Source organism: Hermetia illucens, chromosome 1, assembly GCF_905115235.1.
Source record: "Hermetia illucens chromosome 1, iHerIll2.2.curated.20191125, whole genome shotgun sequence".
Lineage (NCBI taxonomy): Eukaryota > Metazoa > Arthropoda > Insecta > Diptera > Stratiomyidae > Hermetia > Hermetia illucens.
In genome coordinates this window covers 162,218,223-162,235,105 of record NC_051849.1, presented here as the reverse complement: position 1 = coordinate 162,235,105, position 16,883 = coordinate 162,218,223, and the positions used below count along the sequence as shown (strand labels likewise).

Below are 16,883 nucleotides of genomic sequence, written 5' to 3'. Positions count from 1 at the left end.
TACTGACGCAGTACACGCTGTGAGACACATCGCCCAATTCACCTTACATTCCTGCTTCCTTGACCAAACACACAAGCTCATCTTGTATGCTTTGCGGCAACGCCTAGTACTATAAGAACTCGTGCACGTCCACGGCCCGAAAAGTAAAGTTCGGATTGTGACGGGTATATTAAAACCGGTTAGCGTCTCTGTCGGTGTTCATCAGCATCACCGGAAATCCAGTGCCTTATACACTGTTTTATGCAGATGACATTTGCCTAGCGTCTCATAGTAAAACTGATCCCGAACAAATTGTTCAAAACTTGAATGATCGCCTCATGCAACACGATCTCAGACTAAATCTAAATAAAACAGAGTCCTTGAGGACCGATCCCAATGAAATAAGCACTATCATTGTCAGTGGCAATAAGTTGCCCAGAATTGCAGGATTTAAATATCTCGGGTCATTGTGGACCCCGCTTCTGAACGGAATAAAGTCTGAGGAAGAAGAACCATCAATGCTACAGCCAATGGTGAATTGCGTTATGAAATTGTTTCATACATTAGCGCAACTTGGATGAGGTGTCGTTCCACAATTGGCGTTCTTTGTTATCGACATATCAACAAACGTCTCAAATTTCAAATTTACTGCAGTGTCATCCACCCTGTCGCTCTCTATGGCTCTGCTTGTTGACCGGCTATAAACGATAATGAACCGTGTCTCGCGGTAATGGAGACGAAGATGTTGCGTTAGACCAGTGGCATAACACGCGTTGATCGTGGAAAAATTACGAGCGAGCGGTTTTCAATGGTATTGTCGCATTGACGAGAATTGTCAAGATTGATGTGAACATCGAAGTGGATGGGAATCAAGCAAAAGGCTGCCAGAACCTCAATGGCTTGATATGTTGGAGGGTGATTTGAGAGCCTCGCGATTCAATCGAAACCAGGCCTTGATTGAACAAAATAGAGCAACTGATCAAGACGAGCTGACCCCACATCTGAACGGGAAAAAGGTTGAAAAGGAGGTAGAAGTTCAGATTGCTTTTTGTCCATTAACTTTATTTTCCGTCAATTAGCTATTTTTTTCACTTTTCGCTGATTTCGCTTTTGCTTTGTACTTCCTTGAAACCAACTTCCTTCCTCAAAGAATAGATATATTTTTTCCATAATTATTCTATCACCACATTCGTTGTGCCAGATACGCGTGGTCACCAGTACACGTTTTAAAACATGCGGAAAATCTGAACTGGCGTGAATCATTCGCACTATGTAGTATGGCCCTCGTTTGTTCACAAGCATCGATTTGCTGAACCGTCGTAGACGGTGAAGAAGTATGATATTCCTGTTGAATGTGCTGTTCTGCAGGAAGCATGATCTGTTATTTGGGATATATGATGCCATCATCATTAATTTATGATTTGCATCAAAGATTGTGATCGGTTACACCTCTGGATAGATTTCAGTCTTTAGCTTTCTGTGCTGAAAGTTGGTGGAATGATAAGATGGAAGTAATGTCAGAAGGCTAGCTATAATACTATGAGCTAAAAAAAGGAAGACCATCGGTCGGTTCCTAGCAAGTAAAATCTGCCAGGTGGCCAGTTCCTTTCTCTACTATGAGAATTAGCAGAAAAGATGGTGTTGGCCTTTACTTTTAAAACGGTCCCTAACCATCTTAACTCCATGGACGCTACTCACAAACTTGGTGTTCGACATAACTCAAGTTACCTGAACAAGCAAAAATATCGTGCAAACGCAGTTCAAAGGATTGTCATATGCATATATCGAACTATACACGGTCTCAAGGAACAATTTCTGTATCTATCACTGGGTATAAGTTATGACGCCCTATAGAAGGGAGAAAAGAATAGACAGCACCATAAGGTACCAAGAGTAAAGTAGGATCTTCACCCAGAGAAGACAAATATCTCCATCTGCTGGGATGATTAAGGGGTGGTTTATTGGGAATTGCTGAAGAAGAGTGTCACAAAGGAAGGCAATTTTACCTAGCTTCATTAAGTGGACGAATGGATTCAGCAAAAAGGGATCAATCGATATGATTAACAATCACTTTTCCCATCGACGCCAAACCAAATTAAGCGTAAACTATGACACCGATAATGATCTCAAAACGTAGTTTACTTTAAGTGGGTTCAAATTCTGAAAATAGAGCAATACAAAATTATTTACATTATTTATGGGACTTCCAGAATACGCTGTATTTCGAGGCCCAGATCTTTGTGATTTTGCTTAGATCAGCTTTCTGAAAACGAAGCCTGTTACACTTTATGGTGATCAGATTTTAAGACTCTAGACACTGAGCTATGACTATATTTTGAAACAAAAAATGTTAAACCTCTCCTGGAGCTGTATGCAAAGGATAGGGTTAACTCTGGATCTTTAAAAAGGGTGAAGTAGCTTTATCCGCCTAGCCTCGGATCTAATTGTGGATCTACAAATTTGGGATTCCATACGAGAGGAAAATCTCCAGAATTTCAACATAGATAAGAATTTATGCATTTTTCTATGAAATGATGAAGCTAATATGTTAAAAAAATCGTTATTATGTTAAATAAATTCGCAAATTAAAATAGACACAAAAAAGATTTTCTTATTATCAAGGCCACTAAAAATAAAAAATTAAGACCACTCACAAAATGTACTCGAGAAAAATCAATGAAGCAGAGAAAGCATGTATTCCTTCATAAATGCAAATTTCCGTCGCATTGTGTGTATTCAACTCAGCGAGATTGTTTGGAGCATGCATCTCAGAATTAAAGGACACTTGACATGAGTGCCATCAAATCACATAATCAGAATGTCTTCAAGTTGGCATTCAATTTCACCCTTACTTACCTAATATTAAAATCCTAGCTAAACCACCAGTCATTGCATCCAAACAGGTGCTGAGTGTCCTTGCAATTGCTCCACAAGCTGCCAGTATCGCCAGAGCATCCAGCCACATGGCAAGGAATAGGCACATAAAATCGAATTTGTTACTTGCGCGAATATATGGTATCTGAAGGTTTTTAATGCTGGTTTTACATGTTGCTGAAAATAAGTAGAAAATTGTTTAGGTTGATGATGATTCGGAAATCTGTCATTTAAAGTTGGAAACCCTATTTATATATGTATACAGGAATACCTGTAATTAGAACCCCGGCTGGTTTTATGAAAATGCAAGTTAAGTCGAAAATGATGTAAATGGAAGGTAAACAGACATCTGCTGCGTGCAGACCAGCAGAATTTTTGGTTATCGTCTTTTGTTAATGGGGGAACCAAATTAACATTGCATATAGATTTAAAATATATTGTGTTAAGTAACACCGTAAGAAGCATTATTGTCTCTATATTGGGTTTCTAGACCTAGAGAAGGCATTTAACCGTGAGCTACACAAACTCATCTGGTATACCGTGCAGCCACTTCTAGCGTAAAAGGAATTCTCGCCTTTCTGAATCATGTTGCATATGGCGAAATCCCATCCTAGCGCTATTTCTGGCTAGAGCGAAATATATTCGAATGCAAATGTTTGTTGTTGTAATTGGACCTGTTTGAGCTTAAGGTCAAGGACAAAAACAAAATTAGCAGGACATTGGGTAGCAATAGGAAAATGAACCGGAATTTCGGTTGCATCGTTTGCACAAGTTAATCAGTTTTTGTGGTATAAGATTTAGGAAAATTGAGGTAATGTATCTTACAGTGAAAATTTAAGTGGGAAAAAATAATCGAAGTTCCTTGTTACAATCCTAGCGGCGTCGGTGGCGATCAAGTTTTGAAGTTTTAGACCAGGACCCTGCCCGGTGGTCTTCTGAGGGATTTGTGAAGGAATTCGAATCTTCTGTCCCCATTGGATTTGTCTGCGGGGTGGCGTTTGCATTGACGGAAGTCGTGGGCAACTTCTAGAAATTGACTAATAAATCTGACTGAACTTTGCAGCAGCATAGAGGATAGCATGCACATGCCAAATTTCATGGAAATCTGGCCATTAACGTTAAAGTTATAGTAGTTCAAACTTAGCCCGAATTTACTGCTTCTAAAGCCATGCAAATAAGATGCTAACGTCATTATTAACGAAAATAATTGACTTTCGCGTGTAATATAATATTAACGTCGTATTTATGAGGAATATACTTCTCCTCAGCTCTTTTTAAAGTTTCGCGTAAAACACTTATGTGAAATCTAAGCCTCAAAAGATGTCCCATTCCGATATCTGTCCAAATATACTTACTAACTTTTAGAAATTGACTAACAAAACCCCCGTTAAGTATATCCTAGCATGTCACGTTTCATGAAAATCCGGCTATTAGTGTCAAAGTTATAGCAGTTCAAACAATTTTGTGCGAATTAACTGCAACCTAAGCCATGCAAATACCATTCTAGTGAGATCTCTCAAGCCCTTTTCTGTATCTGTTGTTGGTTAAGTTCTTCACATTTACTAATAATATTAAATTCCGAGTGTGAACCGTGTGTTCTTGTCGAAGGCCGGGGGAACGGGTTTGTCTGGATCTGGAGTTTAGGGACAACGTTTTTTAGCGTTTACCTGACGCCGAACGAGACGATGCCGGACTTTCGGCGCCGGCTTGGTGCTCTGGAGGACGCCGTTTCGAGTACGGAGGGACGGGTAGGCGGTGATTCTAATACCAGAGCTCTTGAATGGGGCATGCTTCAGTGAGACTCCAAAGGAAAACGGATTCTGGGAATGGCGGCGAGAACCAGGCTCGTAATTTTAAACACCGGATCCACGCCAACGTTTCGGCGCCCAGGCTGTGAAAGAAGCATTCCTGACATCACTTTTGCGTCGGAACCTCTGGCATCATCGGTGGACGGGTGGCGAGTCCTAGATGACATCTCGGCAAGTGATCACCAGTACATCGCGTTCGAGGTGGTTGATGCTACTTGTCGGCCGGCACCAACGCGACACTTCCCCTGCCTGTGGAATGTCGCGAGGATGAATATCGGCAAGTTCGTCGCAGCTCTTGGAGCAGGCAGAGCCGCGCTGGAGGGCGCAACCAGGGGGTGGTAGTGTCGGGGTGTAAATAGCACGGAAAGCGTCGGGGATTGCCCCTTTTCACAATCAGAGAGCTCGAAGAAGCCGTTCTCATTATGAAAAACAAGAAGGCGCCAGGCCCTGATGGTATCCCGGCGGAAGTTTACAAACTTGTGTTCCTCCAACGGCCAGAATTGCTGCTTGAAGTGTCCCACGCTTGCTTGAAGGGGGCATTTTTCCTTGTCGCTGGAAAGTGGCCAGACTCGCGTTGATCAGTAGGAGTAAAGGAGACCCGGAGCTCCCGTCTGCATACCGATCGCTGTGTATACTTGATACGGCCGGAAAAGTGCTCGAGAAGCTCATCAGGAGTAGACTCCACGAGCGATCCGCGCTGCCGGGGACTTATCTGCAAGGTAGTTCGGGTTCAGAACAGGGAGATCTACAGTGGATGCTGTTATAAAGGTCGAGCCGAGGCACACAGCCGCCGATCTCGACGGATAGTGCTCCTCTTAGCGCTTAATGTCAGTCTGCCTTCAATTCCGTAAGATGGACAGATATGCTAGGCACACTAGAAAACTCATTTTACGTGCCAAGCTATTTCTTGCGTATATTGAGGGATTATCTGAAATACCGCTCCCTGTTCTATGAGAGGACGGAAATCATGTCGGGAGTAGCGCAGGGATCCATTCTAGGGCCGGACCTCTGGAACGCTTTCTACGATAGTCTGCTGAGACTCGATATGCCCGAAGAGTCGCACCTGGTCGGTTATGCAGACGACGTTGCGGCACTTGTTGCCGGACGCACTGTTGAACAGGCACAAAGCAGACTTGGCATATTGATGCGACGGGTAAGCGGATGGATGACTGCTCACGGTTTCAGCCTTACGCTGGAAAAAATCGAAGTACTATGAGGAGAATCCCGACCTTGCGTCCCATATCGATCGGCGATGTGACTATAGAGTCAAAACTACCGGTTAAATACCTTGGTTCAATGATCAACTCGAAGATGAGCTTGTTCGAGCAGCGGCCAGGGCTGCAGCTGGAGTCGCGGCCTTGAGTCGGCTAATGGCGAATATGTTGGGGGCCCTATATCAACTAGGAGACGTTTCCGTATGTGAGCAACGCAGTCGGCTCTGCTCTACGGTGCGGAGGTATGCAGTGATGCCCTTGACAAGGTGGTGCATCGTAAACGCTTTGCTCAAGTCCAGAGGGGGGGAGCTTTGCGAGTGGCGCCTCCTTATCGCACCGTCTCCGAACCGGCTGTGATAGCGATCGCGGGAGTGATCCCCGTTACCCTCCTTGCCAAGGAGCGCAAAGCTATCAACCGGCGTAAGGGCGAAAACTTGAGAGAGGTGATTGCCCGTGAAGAACGTCAACGCACCCTAAGCGAGTGGCAACTTTCTTGGCAAAATGAGCCAAGGGGCAGATGGACTGCGCGGCTCATTGACAAATTAGACCCGTGTTTGAACAGAACGCACGGTGAGATTGATTACTTCCTTACCCAACTTTTAAGTGGGCATGGAGATTTTCAGTCTTAGCTGCACAGGATCGGGAAGACGCGATCTCCTGATTGTGTGTTCTGCAATGGAGTGGCAGACGACGCTGAACACACTTTTTTCTTTTGCGAGAGGTGGAACGGCGTTCGCCAGCAGCTTTATGCAGACACAGGGGAGCTCTCTCCAGGCAACATTGTCAGAGAGATGCTGAAGAGCGCTGGCATCGTATTGCGCATTATGTTCTGGCTCTTTTTATTGCGAAGAAGATTGAACTCGACCGGCGGAGGGATCGGACGGTAAGGGGTTCCCTGAACTAACAACTCCCTTCCTCCCCTCCCTTGCCGTTGGTGAAAGGAATTCTCTGACTTGAAGGCTCCCAAAGCCGAGAGAGCGGGAGAACTAGCCCGAGGTATTGTGTCAAACGGTTCCAGGCTAGTTCTCTGATAACAGGGAGGTGTTTAGTTGCTAATCCGACAGCGTGATGTTGCGGGAGTCCAACACTCTGTGGGTAAACACATTCACCTACCCTACTTCCAAAAACAAAAAAAAAACACATTTTAGAACGTTGATTCAATTGGATTATTTTAGATTGTAATATAGCCATTCTGACCGACAGCCAAGCGGCCATCAAGAGCTTGTATTCAACGACGACATCTTCCCGGCTGGTGGGGCAGTGCAGGGACGCACTCAACCATCTGGGCGGCACGCTCAAGGTCACTCTCTTCTGGGCTCCCAGGCATAGGAACATAGAGGGGAATGAGCGGGCTGACGGATTTGCCAGGCAAGGCTCTGCTCTTGGCAGTCCCTCGGCGAATACAGTCGGTGTCCCGCTGGCGATTGTCGAGGGCGGAGTCTACTCGCACTACCTAGCAACCGCGGGTCTGAGATGGCGAAGGCTTACAAGCTGTGCCAAGTCGAGGAGAATTTGGTCCGCTTATAACATAGCCCGATCACGAGAGCTCCTGTGCCAGACGCGTGCAAATGCATTCAAGATTACGGCGGTCTGCACGGGGCAGTGGCCCATAGGGGACCATGCCGCTAGGCTCGGCATACCCTACAACTCGCATTGCCGAAGCTGCGGAGAAAGAAGGGAAACCCTCATGCACTTTCTCTGCAATTGCCTAGCTCTGGCTAGAGTCAGGCTGCGGACACTGGGTAAACCATTCTTGGGGAACCTCAGAGAGATTTCTAAGCGCAGGGTCGGAGAGCTGCTTTCCTTCGTGAATGCTACGGGCTGGCTCTGAAGATCCGAGCCGGCTGGACTCTGCTTCCCATAACAACAGTCACGGTCTTAGGAGTTTCTGGCATCAAAACGGCGCACCAAAGCGCTAATTGGGCTCCTCGGAGCGGCCACTGATACCTACCTACCTACCTAGATTGTTGATCGGATTTTTCTACAAATTACGCGCCTCGGCGTTGCAAAGTGCAAGCGGCTGGTGGATGGCAACAAAAACGTGGATGAATGGCTCTTTTTGGCACTAAGGCACAAAGGTTTGATCCCACATTGTCTGATCGCCCTTCGAGAGTAGGGCGGAAAATGTAAATTTTACCATGATTATATCAAAAAAATTCTCCTTTGAGCTGCCAAAAGCAGTGATAACCATTAACAGCTTTCTTCGAGATTGAAGCGTTTAGATCTCCCTCCAATCCCTCCATAAACTTCTTGCCTATGTCTATAGACCTAATATTGTATTTCAATTTTTTGTATGGTCTGTCAACGCCAATTTCAGTCACTCTTTCTTTGCGTGCAACTATCCGCTTTCGGTTTCGAAACAGGTTTAACATGTTCTTTCAAAAGTCTTCAGGAAATCAAAGTTCCGTAAAGTTTCTTTAGTTGGCAGTTGCTTATCTTTGTTCAAATGTTGCAGTGGTTATTTGAAACTGCGACGCGATATGGTGTTACGGCAGTAATTACTTATTGGTCCATAGATTGCACCAGGGAAATAGTATTTAGCGGGAATAAAACCACTGTTACTAAAAAATGTTCATCGCTTCGTAGGATGTCAAGAAGCGTTATTATCAAACTCACTGCACTGTTGTTCTTCTTAAAGTACTCTTTCTTGGCTTCTGGTTGTAATTTAGTTCTGAATCAATTAGTCAATAATTCTGAAGTTGTCTAAGTTTTTTATTGGGACTAAACAACCGGAAACCTCTCAAAATTTACATTACAGAATATTTCATCCGTATATCCTTAAACCCCCATCCTAATAAAATTTTCATAATGAAATGTAAACACATCACGGCATACCAGATCATTCCTTTTGCCGAATTTAATTAAGTCCTACGAGCTCTTAAATGAAGCGTGATATGCTTCCCAAGCAAACAGCCACAGCTACAAGATTACGGAAAATGTAAGTTGGTATCTCAATATCATTTGCATTTTGTTGTTTATCGATTTCATCAAGCTCAAATTAGCAACGGCTTCAACGAATTTCACCTTCTAAACATGAGAGCTTGATTATCCGCAAGGTACATCCCTGTTCAGTACAGAAGCTTTGCAATGTCTTCAGTGTTTTTTGAATGCCAGAAAGAAGTAATTCCTGATTACACCCTACAAATTCGTTCTGTGTTTAGCTCATTTGCATGAACATTTTCTCCGAGGTTTTAACTTAGAATTAAATAAGGAGACCCAGGAGGGATGCCGAAAAACCGAAATTTATAATGTGGGAATAATGAATTTTAAATGACGAGAAGGAAATGAAAATGAATAGGCACTTTAATAAAATCAACAACGCGATTCATTTGAGATAACGTTTTTATTGATAAACATTGCTTTTATTTAGAGCATACTTCTGGATGCAAACCTGGAATTCATAGTCCAACGTGTTTTTCTTAATCTCTCTGAGATCAGAATTATGTCAACAGATCAGTCAGTACGTTTTTAACTTGTTAATAGTAGATAGTAAGAAATGGACGCCAGTTCGTGCATTTTAGGTTGGTTTCACATAGCTTTATGTTAAGTTAAATTAATTATTATTATGGTTTTCGCATATGAATATAGTTATAGGTTCAAGCTTCTAGAGAGGACACTTCACACTCGGAGAAGAATACCTTTAGTGTGGAATGAATTCTTGAAAACCTAGATCGGCAACCAAATGCGGTTTTCTTCAAACAGGACGAGTTTCTGCTAATTGACCACGTGCTATTGAACACCGCCACCTCTCAACCTTCATGAGATCAAAAGATATAGGAGATTAATATAAAATTCGATCACTGTTTCATTAACTGGTGTTCCGGCTCGAATAAGGTCACCACCTCAAATCCTTCTGACAATCCGGGAAGAGTAAATACTCAAACCATCCAGAAGTCGTCTGTGATAACTGTAAGGGGTGGATGCCTAAATAATAGTAACTATCAGATGAGCCGGAGGCGAAACGGCAACAATTGCCACCGCAACCATTGCCACATTATCAGCAATACGAACATAAACATATTAAGCCTCAGGATCTGACAACTGCAGACGGCGTACAGATGATACCACCATTAAATATGGAAGAAACGGTCCGTGGAACCAGTGGAATTGGCCACCAATCACAGTTCGTTTTCAATAGTGGACGGTCGCAGCCATGAGGTCAGTCCTTATATGAGTCGTTTTTGACGTTTTGGTAGCAATAAAGTTTCGAACTTTGTAAGATGCTAGCCCACAGATTTCTCATTTCTAATTCACCTTTGACGACAAGCAGGGAAGACATTGAGTGTATTGTAAGATGCAACTTACAGGGCGTTAGTATTCTGAAGCTGTCTTTCCGATCCATATTCAGCGGAATTTTGTTTTCTGATTATGTTGAAATTTACTAGGCGAATTGCGAAATGATTACTCTTTTGGATTGAAACTGTGGAATGAGTTGTTTGCATATCCAGTGAATGGATGGTTTCTTCAAGCTGTATGAATCGATACTTTCCTTCGAGTTTTTAGCCAGCTCAGGGGTCACACCCTCCCTCTTCTTGTCTTGTCGTTTCTTTCATAGCTTCCTGCATATCCAATGTCAACACAGCATAGCATCCGGCAGATCTCAACGCGTTTGCTGCCAGATTGACCACCAGATTTATTGAATTCACCATAGATTGGGTGCGCCGAAACCTATACTGGCGATCCGGCATCCCCTGTTTTGACGACAGATAACAGTGGAGATGACTCTCTCCATCATCTTAACAATTATATTCAGGCAGACGAGGGATATGATGCGGACTTATTGGATTTGGGAGGCAACAAAAACTTTTGCTTTCTCCACTGAGCGGGGAATGTTCTTTCCTTCAAGCACGCGTCCAAGGTGTTAGCGAAAAGGTTAGGCCTAGTCTTCACTGCTAGCTCAAAAGCATTATTAAACCTCGAGGCTTGATGTCGCCGATCCTAAAACATATTTCCCGCCTTGCCTCCTTGGTTACTGGAGGTATCATACACTCATCGAACTGAACGACCGTGTGTCTTCGGTTGTTTTGGTGTTGAGGAAACAGAGTGGAAACAATCTCTTTCAAAACGCGTGGCTAGGTCACCTGAGGTGACCTTTTCACTACCACCTCGTAACCCTCAACGCGATGGTTTATATTGCCACGGCCGTAGAATTGGTTGAATCATTTTTTTTGCTTGACCTCATTTAAGTGGGCCCGTAGTTGTCTGTGAGTTTTTACTTGATCGTCGCTATCAGGCTTTCCCCTAAGCTTCTGGTAAAGCTTCCTTGGCTGAAAACATGGGAGGACTTGTTAGCACTGATGAAGGGAACAAGTGTTCCCGAAATATTGGTATATGCAAGACCAATAACTTAACACTGCAAATAGAACGGTTTATAGGTCCCAGGGCGAAACGTGGATTGGTACCCACGCTGGAGCATAAAACCTGGGAAATATCTGCTGAATCAACACGAATAGCCATACTATCAAACCCTATCTCCACCTCCACGTCGTGACCGCTGGGAGCTCTTTCTTGACGAAAAGCTGCTGACGGAGAAGGATGAAGGCGAATCTCCCGCGCCTAAAAACGGGACAAATTGCACCAACTGGTCCTCCAGGTTGGAAGTTGGGTAGGGCTGATAACCCTACACGGAAAACAACTTGTTACGAAGCCACAACAGCCTCGGATTGGACGGATTACAAAACAACGAACCCGACAACGACAAAGGAATAACGATTTGCGCATTTTCTGAAGTGAAGAGTCGCTACACCATATATTATAGTGGCCACCCAGTAAACCATGTGCTTGGAGTAGGTTTCTTAGTTAGCCAAAAAATGAAACTTTCTGCTATCGTCTTTGAAAACATAAGCGAACGGCTATGCACTCTGCGTTTGCGAGGCAAGTTTAGAAATATAAGCCTCATTAACGTTCACACCCGTACAGAGGAGACTGCAGAGAACTGCAAGAACGACCCCTCGAAGCCTGTCTCAGATATGATATGAAAATCATACTTGGGGATTTTAACAAATAAGTAAGGAGGGGGCCCGTATTCAGGCGATACGTTGGTTCCCATAGCTTACACCAAAATACAAATCAATTAGCAGTGTCACACGAGATAGTTGGTGGAAGTACCCGGTTTGCGCGGAAAGCGGTCCACAAACACACATGGGCCTCTCCAGACGGGACCACTTTCAACCAAATTGACCACGTGTTGATCGAATGCCGCCACCTCTCAGCCTTGATGAATGTCAGAACATATAGGGGGGCCAACATAGACTCCGACCACTATCTCGTTGGCATGGTGCTCCGAGCTCGAATAACAACACTACCTAGAATCTCCTCAGACAATCAGGTGAGAGTTAACACCGAAGTCATCCACAACACAGCCCTCCGTGACACTTATAAGAGGGAAATGGATGCCGCAATAACCGCAGTCAACAGAGGACCTGGAAACGAAGCATCAACAAATGATCTTCACAACCACCTGAAGAACGGTATCATTGATAAGGCCACAAACATACTTGGCTCCAGCCGCAAAAAAAGTCGGAACGGCTGGTTTGCCGACGAATGTAAGCTAGCAACGGAACGGAAGAATGCTGCATATCGAGTAATGTTGCAGTCTGATAGAACTCCATCGAGTGGTGAAATAACTTCACAGAGGGAAAAAAGAAGCCTGGGACAGACCTGGAAACTCGAAAAGTACAGGGAGGAACCGCACCAGGCGCGGAAGTTTTACCAACAAGTCAGCAGGATGAAGCCTTATACACCTCGATGCTCATCCAGCCGCGGCAAAGAGGGAAATCTGATTTCCGACAGAATGGGCATATTGGAGCGATGGGTTGAGTACTTTGATGAACTACTGAATAACCAGAACATCGGTAAGTTGGAGGTCCCGCCAACTGACAAATACTGCCGCCAGCAAGTATAGGAGAAACAGTCCGTGCAATTCGTCGGCTAAAAAATCACAAGTCGCCAGCAGCCGATGGAATTACAGCCGAATTAGTTAAATATGGAGGCGACCAATTACACCAAGTGGTTCATCAATTTGTGCTCAAGGTATGGGACAGCGAATCAATGCCTGACGATTGGCAACGAGGCATTATCTGTCTCATACATAAAAAGGGAGATATCACACAGTGCAGCAATTAAAGAGGTATCACGTTGCTGAGTACCATCTATAAGATATTCTCCTCTATCTTCCTAGGCCGGATAGCTGAGAAAATCAATGGCCCATACCGAAGGGGCTTCACTCTAGGCAAATCAGCAACAGATCAGATTTTCTCTCTGCAGCAAGCGATGGAAAAACTGTTGGAATATGGACACTAGTTGCACCATCTATTCATCGACTTTAAATCCGCCTATGATAGCATAGCCAGGGTAAAACTGTACACAGTCATGAGAAAATTCGATATCCCGACGAAATTGATAAGACTGACTAAGCTGACCCTGACCAATGTGCAAGGCCATATAAAAGCAGCAGGATTACTCTCGAGACCATTCAACATCAACAACGGTCAAAGACAAGAGGATACCCTATCATGTGTCCTCTTCAACCTGGTGCTGGAGAAAATGATTTACGATGGAGATGTAAATGCGAGAGGCACTATCCTCTTCAAGTCCACCCAACTACTAACTTACGCTGACAATATTGACATTATGGGAAGAACAATTTGAGATGTACAGTCTACCTTCATGCAGATCGAGCAGGCGGCGCGAGATCTCGGGCTGCACATCAATGAAGACAAGACGAAGTACATAGTCAGCGCCAAAAAAACAAAGAACGGACAACATCGAATCGCACTGGTCAAACGAAAACAATAAACTTTGAGACCGTTGAAAATTTTTCTTATCAAGGGTCTAAAATCATAACTGACACAGGTTGTTGTTAGCCAACAAAGCCTATTTCAGCTTTCAAAAACTGTTTCATTCAAATCGTCTCACCATAGGGTCAAAGCTTTTGCTGTACAAGGCTTCGATCTTGTCAGTCCTTATGTTTTCCACAAAAACCTGGGCAGCGAGCTCTTGCCCGCTTTCGAGAGAAGAATCCTCCGAAGAATTTTTAGCCCCCGACATGAGGATGGACGATTTCGTAGCCTACATAACGACGAAATCTATGAGCGATACCACGATCGTCTTGTTGTGGATAAATGGCGGCTCAGCAGGTTGCGGTCGGCGGGTCCCCTAATCCGTATGGATGGGAATCCAGCTCATGGTAGAAAAAGAAGACGCCAGGACGCCAGACAGTTTTTAGGGATATCGAATTGGTGGACTTCCTTATTAAGGCAGACCTCGATCGGATACCGGTTGTTGCGCCATTGATGATAATGATGAGGTTGAAAGAGATGCATAATAGAGCATTCTCTTGCCTTAAACTGTTGAAAATGTCGAATAGTCTGAAGAGTGATGGTCTTTTTATCGGGCCTCGCACTTTGGTCAGGTTCAGTCTAGTCAGTCTTATCAATTTGGTGAAGATACCGAGTTCTCTCGTCGCCATGTACAGCTTTACCCTATGGCTATGATATCATTGGCGGCCGTAAAGTCGGTGAAAAGATGATGCAGCTGATGACCATATAAATCTGGAGTTGGTGGCGGTTCTCTAGGTTTGCTAGCGTTCTTTGAGGTTGCTGCGTTCTTCCGTTGTGAGGACCATTTGACGATGCTTCAATTCTAGGACCTCTGTTAGCTGTGGTTATAGCGGAATCCGTTTTCCTCTTTAATTATCTCTAAACGCTGCTCTACTTGATGACGTTCTCCTTTGTTCTAATAATCCTCCTTCACACTTCGCAGATCCTTTCCGCAAATGTTAAGGAAAGAAGCTAAATAACCACCTATGTATGTGTGCTATTATGGTCCTGGCGACACATTCGAGACGCCAATATGTAAGAAGAGAGACTGTAGGAACAACCAAAAAAACTTATCGACATCGCCGGAGCTTTAGGCACAGCCTGAAAACCGGCCTCGGGGGACCGTTCTACATAATCGAGAAAATCATTTAGACACTGCCAACCACCCCAAATTCGAAGAAACAAGAATGAACTGACGTTTAGATGGCTTACTTCCCTCGTTTAGAAATTAAATCAGAAAATATAAATCAAGACTTTTGATACTCCATATGCCTATATTCGAAGAGAGAAATGTTTATAGTCCCTTCCCATCTCCCATCTAAATTCGATGCAAAATCATGCTATTCAATGCGTGGTTGAAAAATTTTTATGTATGTACTTAGATCCCGAACGTTCACCCATTTTCATGTCGTTAGTGCTATGCTGCTAAATACATACCATACATACATATGTACAACAAGTGGACGACAGCACATTGAGAGAGCCTTTGAATCATTTTCACTAATCAGGTCATGGTCCTTCGGTTTCCTTCGGGTTAACCTATAATTGAATTATTTTGGACATCTGGACTATGTCCCCTCCTATTAAAGAGAGCAAGTAGAAGGCATTTAACCTGATTATTGAAGAGGAGCCTTTTTCGGCGTTCACCCTCAGTCTGCATATTTAATTGTCTATTTCTTTTACTCCAGGCAAAACATGTTTATTAAATTTGTACATAATCAACCAACAACCAACATTTCAGATATTTTATGCAAGATATTATATTTTCCAACAAACTCCAACTTAATTCAATTCGATCCAAGTAAAGATAAATCTAAACTGGGAAATCTCTCAAGAAATGATTGAATCTCGATGGTACCCCCCATGCAATATCGGGAAGATAAAGAGCTTGTTCAATAAACAGAAATAGGTGGGGTAACTAAGCCAATGTTGATTTCAAAATTGATAAGCGCCTACAAATAGAAAAATCCTTGAATGAGGAACGGAACGTGGAATGATTTCACTCATTCAGGCATATTGATTTGGAATTGAAGTTTCAATTCTTTGGGAACTGTTAGCTGTTATTTTGTTCAGATTCTGAAGTCGTTCCTCAGGATATCGGCGGATACGAGTTTCAGAAAGGGCCAAATTTTGTCCGGAATTGTTTCTAAATGTGGATGCTCCCCAAAATAGTAACAGTTTGGAATATTGCGTTTTATAGCTTTTCGTGAAGCTTTCTTATTTAAGTCTCATATACCCTTTCGTTTTCAACCAAACTAATCCTCCAATTTTTCAATACCATACTCAAGTGTATGCATATATACACATATACATGTTGTATGTACCCTTATGCGAATATTTAATATGAATATATCAGTTCGTAATACATTGTTGCGTTGAAATATAGATGCACAATCTGAGATTTCCTGCTTTAATTTAAACTTATTTTAAGGACTATTTGAACTCATGTCACATACATACGTATTGTCGGCCCTAATAAAGTCGATGTCGATCTATGCAAATTTGCCAGCCACTAATAAACTCATTCTTTATTATCTGTTTGTCGGGAACTTTGGAAGTTTGCAGCCAGACAAATGGCTACACTATTCCTAACCATCCTTGAATCTATATTGATACGCACTTGACTTGTTTTTATAGCCCCGAAGGAAAAATTGTCTTGAAAAATACGTCCATTGGGAGAATTATTTGATGTGGGTATTTGATTGCAATGACAAAGTTTATTTTCAGAAGCTTATATGCTCGGTATATTCCACCACATGTGCATATATGATTAAATATTATATACCTACATGCACACATGCCATTAGTCTATACGTGCCAACCTACCATTACGACTGAAATCAATGCTTTCCAAACAAATTAATGGGAATCCTGATGGAGATTAGCACAGGAATCACCTATTTGTATGGTTGTTTGTTTCACGGGAGGGAAATTAATTAAATCTCTGTTAATGGACTGTAGGAGTTCTGGAATATGTGCAGGTGTGTATTTCGATTGATTTCATCCGGAAAACCAGTTTTTGGCAAAATAGGATCCTTCCTTATTGAAGGCTGTAACCGGTTCCCAAAATTGCCTCGCAATAATGCGGCAAGAGCTTTGGTCCTGGAAGGATTCGGTATTAAGTCAACATATTACGAAACTTTTGTACTTAAATCCTTCACGTGTTCGTATTATCCATCTTCCTAGAT

At 43.2% G+C, this 16,883-nt stretch overlaps 1 protein-coding gene across 1 annotated transcript in view; it reads right to left on the bottom strand.

Moving 5' to 3' along the window:
- LOC119646935 (probable cationic amino acid transporter) overlaps positions 1-16,883 on the bottom strand; it is an 86,784-nt gene that overhangs the window by 48,821 nt on the left and 21,080 nt on the right. The window contains exon 3 of the mRNA XM_038047626.1: positions 2,836-3,030. Coding sequence (XP_037903554.1) covers positions 2,836-3,030 — 195 coding nt within the window. The remainder of the gene's footprint in view (positions 1-2,835; positions 3,031-16,883) is intronic.